The sequence below is a fragment of the Phaethon aethereus genome, assembly GCF_964289735.1.
Source record: "Phaethon aethereus genome assembly, chromosome: 25".
Lineage (NCBI taxonomy): Eukaryota > Metazoa > Chordata > Aves > Phaethontiformes > Phaethontidae > Phaethon > Phaethon aethereus.
The window spans coordinates 6794537-6801440 of record NC_138601.1 but is presented as its reverse complement, the minus strand read 5'-3'; the positions used below and the strand labels follow the sequence as shown (position 1 = coordinate 6801440).

Genomic DNA, 6904 nt, shown 5'->3' with positions numbered 1-6904 from the left:
TTGTGAGCAACTGCAGCGAGATGGAGGATCTGTATGTGCTGTTCCTTCTGCTAATCTGGCCCACAGCATTTCTGTGTGGTGCAGCTGGAGACAACCTTCTCTTTGTTTAGAGATCTGTCTTCATTTTCAGAAATATCTGCAGGAAACGAAGAGGTTTAAGGGCAACGAGTCTGTTGGCCTTGGCCCAAACAGTGTCTCAGGGAGAAGCTGAACCAAACACAAGAAAGAGGTGTCTCTGGGAGGATTAGACAGCACTGCTGAGATGCGTATCGCATCGATTGCCTTGCCCTGTCTTTGTGCCCTGTTTCTGGATGGGAAAACAAGTTTACTTGCAGCCTGTTAGAGTTTGTTTTGAGCCAGCTGAGGCTGCGTCTGTGTGGGAAGGAGACAGGGCTGGGCAAGGTTGCATGGAAAATAAAGAACAGATCGTGCAGTCAGCATTAGTGAAAGCGTTTTCATGAGGAATTCACTCAGCAAAGCCCGCTTGCGTGGTGGGGAGCCAGCATCCAGCAGAGCTGGGCTCCTCTCGGCGGGTGCAGAGCAGGGGGTCCTGCTGAGGACAGTTTGCATGAGCCGATGGGATCCGACCCTCTCGCGGGGAACAGCTCCCTCCTCCGTCCCGCCCAGCATTCCTGCTCATCTTTCTGACACAGCAAAGTGTCACCGGCGCGGTCCCTTCCTAGGGACAGGCTAGAATGGGCATGAGTTTAGCTCAATTTTAATAATCCCTGCATGCAGGATTGCTAAATATACCACGAAAACTTCAGGAGATGGGAAAGATGGCAAGAGAAATGTTGCATTAGACTGGGCAATGTGAACGGCTGCCTTCAGGAGGGGGAGCGGCTCATCCGTGCTCCCCAGTGCTGGAACGCCGGGAGACGTGGGCTGGGCGAGAGGCCTCATCCCTGTGCTTCCCGGTTCCCAAGCCTGTTGGGGGGAGTACGGCCCCCTTCCTCCCGGTGTGGTGGAGGCAGGACAAGGCCATAAGGGTTAACATGAATGAAAAGGATCTGTGGAGGAGCTGCAATCCTGTCTCTGCTCCTTGGGGAGGAAGGCTACACCGTAATCGTCAAGCTCCTGACAGCTAAGGTAATGCGAGGTTTGAGATCCATTAGACTGCCTGTAATTATTTATAGGGAGGAAAAAAACCCACCCTACATTGTGAAAAATCAGATAGCACAGCAAATAAATGTACCAAGCTTTGGAGAAAGGATTTTAAAAACCAAAGTAATTTGTGATGAGAGCCACACCGAGGCTTGGCAGTGCTGCACTGCTGATCCTCAGGACCTGACCTGGCTCCGGTGGCAGCGAGGAAAGAGGCTCTTGGTGTGGACAGGCATAACCCAGTGCTGCTGGGCCATCAAGGAGACCTAGAAATAGCTGCTGGAGAGGAGCTCAAAGCTCAGTCTCTCTGCTCCTGGTTTCCACTTCCCTGGTAGCTGGAAGCCCTCGAGCAATCCTGCAGCCATGGTCCTCCGTGGGCTCGGAGCAGCTCAGAGCAGCGCGTGGTCTGCCCTCGCTTCCAGCAGCCTCCACCCCTCTGCCAGCGACTGCACGGGGCTGATCGGACTTCTTCATCTTGGCATCAATTCCACTTTGTAGTGGAGGCAAAGCAGCGGGCGAGAGGTCCGGGTGATGCGAGCCCCTGAGAGCGCCTGCTCTGGAGGAGAGTGCTCCTGGCCAGAGAGCCCAGGAGGGCAGAGCGATTCCCGCGCAGCTGGGCTGCAAAGCTTAATTAGCAGTTTTGCGAAGTGCTTTGAGATCCTCTGTGAAATGTCCTGGAGGAGGGCAAAATGTGATTATATAAGGTGTCTAGACAGTATATTCCTTGGGGTGGGGAGCAAGTCTTTTTTTATATCTGCTCTTCTATGTCAACACTGTGTGGCCCCGCTTAAAGGTTTTGGGAGCTGCTAAAATATTAATAACAATGACAACGATAGGAAAACACACGCTTTTGCACTCAAAAGAATGTCAATCTTAGCACAAGCAGCTGTATATGAGCAAAGAAGCCTTTGCCTGGCGGGTGCCGTGCGCTTAGGCTATGACGACTTAAGAGCAAGGAGCATCTCGCTGCGGCCCCCCTCCCGCCCGCTCCCTTCCGTCCTCCCGGGGCACCTGCGCCCCCCCAGCTCCTTTGGAGCGGCTGGGCTGCCCGGGCAGGGTGCCAGGCGTTGTCCCCCGTGCTGCCCAGGCCGGGTGCCAGGCGTTATCCCTGCGTGCTGCCCGCCGTCAGCACGGGAACCGCGGCTGCGCTCTGGGTGACCGGGGGCCCTGCCACCAGCGAAGGCCTGCAGCCCCCGCGGGGCCACCTCCCCTGCCCCCTCCAGAGCTCCTGGAGAGCCGGGCTGCCCGCTGCCACTCGGGGCTACCGGGCTGGACACCCTCGTCCCGGCAGGACTGAGACCTGACCCTCCGTGCTCCGTGGCGCGGGTGGCACCGGGCATCTCTGTGCCCTGACGTTGTCCTGCTGGGACACCCTGCTCGGCCGCAGCACCTTAGCGACCTCCCCGAGCCCCCGGGAGGGGCCTGGGGAGCCTCTGCGCTCCCCTGGGGGGTCGTGGTGGCACAGCCGGCCAGGGGATCCCGGGGGTCCCCGCCTCCCCAGACCCCCTCAGCCGCCCGCCCGGACCGAGGGGTGCGCGGCGGCCCCCCCGTGCCGCGCTGCGCGGCGCCGCGCCGGGATGAGCCGCCGCGGTTCCCCCCTCCCAGCCGGTACGGGCGCACGGCGCCGGGGGGGGTGCCGCGGCGGCGCGCGCGCTGCCTTCATCCCCCCCCCTCCTCCTTCTCTTCCTCCTCCTCCTCCTCCGGGAGCGCGCTCGCCCGGCCGGGAGCGAGCAGCCGGCGGGAGGATGCTGCAGACGGCGGCGGAGCCGGGCGGCTGGGCAGGTAGGGCGGGCAGGGCCGGGCCGGGCCGAGCCGAGCCGGGCTCCCTCGGCTCCGCCGGTGCCCGGTGGCCCTCGGCCCGCTCGGCTGGGCTGCGGGCCCGGGAGAGTTGGGGCCGCAGCAAAGTTGTCGGAGCGGGGGATGCGCTGGGGAGGCACGGCGGAGCCGGGAGGAGGGAGGCATGACCGCCCGCCCGGGGGATGCGCCGGTCCCCGCTCTCCAGCCCGGTTCTCGCCTGCGGCGCCGGGAAACGGGAAGCCCGGCTGCGCAGCGCCGAGCACCGGGGCGAGGGCGGCGCGGGGGCGGCAGAGCCCCCGGTGCCGCTGACCACCCCCTCGGGAGGCGTCAGGTCAGGAGGGAAACTTCTTCGGAGGAACTTTGCCGAAGCCCCGGTCGCAGGCCCTTCTCCCTGCGTGGGACCACCTTTCCCACGCTGAGTGGGGCCCGCGTGGGTGTGCGGTGGGCGGTGTCCCCGGCTCGTCTCTGCCAAGGTGTCTGTGCCGTTGGGGTGTGCGGCGCATGACCCCCACGGGCGTGCGGTGGGCTTGGGTCTGCCGGTGGCGCACGGGCCCGGGCGGCGTTTGCCAAGGTGTCTGTGCGCAGCCGGGTCGTGGGGCTGCATCCGCGGGTGGGCGGTGGGGCCGTGGTCGCGGGCCCCGCTGTGCCGCTCAGGGTGGCGGGGTGTGCAGCACACCCTGCGTGTCCCACGGCTGGGCCGCAGGGCGCCCAGGGCTGCTCGCGTCCCTGCTTTGATTGAGGCGCGGAGAGGTTTGTGTTGGAAATGGAGCCGAGGCTTCCTGGCTGTCTCCACAAGGGGTACTCGGCTTTTAAAGAAAAGGACTTTTACAGAAGCCTTACAAAAGCGCTTTCTGTTAGCGATTTGGGCAGCGAGCGCTCTGCCTCGGGGTGGCTGCAGCCCCGGGGCAGAGCCTGGTCCTGCTGACCAGGCGCGCGCCCGCAGAGCGACCCACCGAGCAGGAGTGAACCTGGATACAGAAGCAACATCCTCATCCAGAAGATCGCCCGCTCTCTCCTCAGCTTTTATCAATATACTCTGCTGTTAACTTGAAGCAGCAGTGAGTAATTGCTGAAGGTTTTGATGAGCTGTGCCTCGGGTGGGTCAGGGCTGGGGCTCCTCTGCGCCAGAGCAAACCCCGCGCATCCCGCAGAGCAGGGCTGTGCCGGTGGCTGCCCTTGACAGCGCAGCGGCAGGGCTGTTAGTGCCGAACACGTCACCTTGGATGTGCGTGTGGGAAAACAGCTTCTTGCACTGAAGCTGAACTCCCAGCGCTCCTTGGCATGTGCGGCTGCTTTTTATTTTCAGAGCAAAAGTTAAAAGTGCATATTTAAATACAGGAGATGATTCTGCATGAAGGTAAGGTGTCTAAGGCCCAGATTTGCACTCGGGGGGGGTTTAAGGGGCTTCTAGGTTAATTCACCGGGCTGAAGGGGATCATCACCAGCTCTGTTGTCACCTTGCTGCTCGAGCTGCCTGCTCCTGCAAGGGCTGGATGTGTCCGGGGTCCCATGCAAGCTGGCAGCACTCCCTGCCCTGAGTGGAGCATGTGAAAATGTGAGGCAGGAGCTGGCCTTGCGCGGCTCAGCGCTGCGCAAAACTCGTCTTCATCTCTGCGATCATCTGGGGTGTCTGACCAGGGAGCTGAGACGTTTTGTGTAAGCTGCTGTGTCTGCATGTGGGGCATGGTGCCTGAAAATAGGATCAATGGGCAGTGCCGCTGTATGTGACAGTCTGCAATAAACGAGGCTCTGTCCCCGCCTGCCAGCCTGGCCAGGAGTTTCTGCAGCCAGCGCAAGTCAAATCAGACTTTTTTTTTTTTTTAAGTGGCTGCAGGTGTTTTCCGATGGAGCATCCAGCCCAGCGTCGGCTTCTCTGAGTGATGTTTGTCACTTGGCTGAAACAGCTCCATGGGGATGGGAGGAACCGCTCCGGTCCCTCGGTAGCTGCCGGTGTAACTGGTGCTGCTGAACTCTCCTGCCACGTGTAGAGTTCGGAGTCGGGCTGGTGACAACGTGTGCAGTGGGGTTCTGTAATCTGCAACACGCATTAAAAAAAAGCCTCGTATAATCCTGGGTGTGGATCTCTGTATGTACATGTACAGAGCTTTGCTATGCGTTATCAGGGTGGTGACGTCACGCCGAGCTGTGACTTCCTGCTGTGCATCTTGTGCACGAGCATCCCTGAGCTCTTGCGTTGCGCTCTGCCGGGCTCGGTCTCTGGAGCTCACGCTGCTGGCTGCTTGATGTTCTGCCTTGACGAAACAGCCAGCCTCTGGTACGGATAAATCAGGAGATCGGTTCAATAATCCTGGGAGTAAGAAATACCTGTCAGGGCTGGTGGCTCGCCGGCCTCGGCCCTGTTGCTGGACTGTGCAGAGATGCACGTCCTGGCCATGGTGGGGGACAGCCGGGGGCCTGGCCGCTCGGCAAAGCCCGACGGTGACCCCGTGCAGGGAGATGCCGTCCTGCTCGAGCGTGCGCTGCCGGCTGGATTGGGGCTGCTTTTCCATCCCTCCTCTCCCGCCTGGCTTCTCCGGTCTCTTCCAGCACAAAGAGGTGAGACACCCAACTCAAACGTGCTGAGTCTGCTTCTGCTGGCAGAAAGAGTATAAATACCACAGAACCTGAGGCACAAAACTGAACCGGCTGCACAGCAACGTTGCACCCAAAACTGCGGGGTTTCCCCTCCCGCTCGCAGTGCTCCCCTCCGGGTTGTGTTTGGCGGCTGGTTCGTCTCTGCGCCGCGTATCTGTGGTTGGCGTCGGCTGCCCGGCACAGCCAGCCGCAGCGGCACGGGACGCGGCTCCCATCGATGCGCTGATGGGGACAGGGGTGGGGTGGAGCTGCCCCAGCCTGTCCCACCTGCACCCTCCTAATGTTTATCCCCGCGGGTCGGCGCTGGGACCGGCGTTCCCGAGCAGAGCCTGGAGCGATGCTGCGGCCCCGGCAGAGCGGCACCAGGAGCTCACCTGGCTGCGGCCATCCACAGCCATCCCAACCCAAAAACACTCCTCGAGCATTGCCCCAGCATCCTTGAACGTCAGCTGGTGGCCAGTAAGGGCACCCTGGTCTTGGGACTTATCTGGTGTGTTTCTGGAGATCCTCCCCTTGCTTTGGCTTTTATCTGGCATTTCTGGGGAGATCTACATATTTCTACAAGTGCACAGTAAGTCTACTATTGAATTAACAAGGACCTTTGCACAGATGCTCTCAAGCGAGTGCTGAACATGTTGATCAAGTTGCTTTACGCTGTTGAATTTCCAGGACTGGAAGGAAACCTGTCCTGGAAGCACAGAGCAATCTCCATAGTGTGCCGGACTTAAACATCACAGAAACAGAGAGCCCCTCTCTCAGGTCCGCATCCCATCGAACTACTTCCCTTGTTTCTCAGCACGACTGGGGCCGGTGTTTGAATTTTCTGAACCCAGAGCCCATGGTTCTGCAACCCTTTAATCATTGCTAGGGAAAATAAAAATGCAAAAATGTGTGCCCAGAGCAGAGTAATGAGGCCCATAAGGGTCTATTTGTCAATTTAGAAACAATATTGTGATGTACAAAGGCTGTTTCTTAGTCTGATGTTCTGAGATTGCCTCCAAAATAGTGTCATAATTTACGTGTCAGGAAGCCCCTGTCAAGAATTATATCTGTGCTCTCAAGGAAATCCAGTCTGCGGCCGCACGGTAACAAGTGCTCGTTTTTTATTGGAACCACAACAATTTACTTGCAAGTGGCTAAAGGGAACCTGCGTGTTTAAGGAGCCTCCAGGAGCCTTGAGCCGCGCTGGAGGCACCGGACATACCCAGGGAGGGTGCCGGTTTCCCGCGGGGAGCTCGCCCAGCGCTCCCCTGGGGTGCCGCGGGGGCCGGGGGTTGCCTTTCGGGGGCATTGCAGCGTTCCGGCGTGCCCAGCCCGGCCGTGGCTGCGGGGCTGGCCGGGTGCCCTCGCCCCCAGGGCCGCGGCGGTGGGGCCGGCTGGGCGCTTGCCCTGTGGCACGGGCAGGGGA

The 6904-nt window shown here is 60.3% G+C and overlaps 1 protein-coding gene across 1 annotated transcript in view; it reads left to right on the top strand.

Annotated features, from left to right (window-relative positions):
* Positions 1 to 2834: 2834 nt before the first annotated feature.
* Positions 2835 to 6904, top strand: part of ZNF385C (zinc finger protein 385C) — a gene marked incomplete at its 3' end in the record, with an annotated part of 78418 nt that continues 74348 nt past the window's right edge. The window contains exon 1 of the mRNA XM_082010669.1: positions 2835 to 2886. Within this exon, the coding sequence (XP_081866795.1) occupies positions 2850 to 2886 (37 nt within the window). The 5' untranslated portion in view covers positions 2835 to 2849. The remainder of the gene's footprint in view (positions 2887 to 6904) is intronic.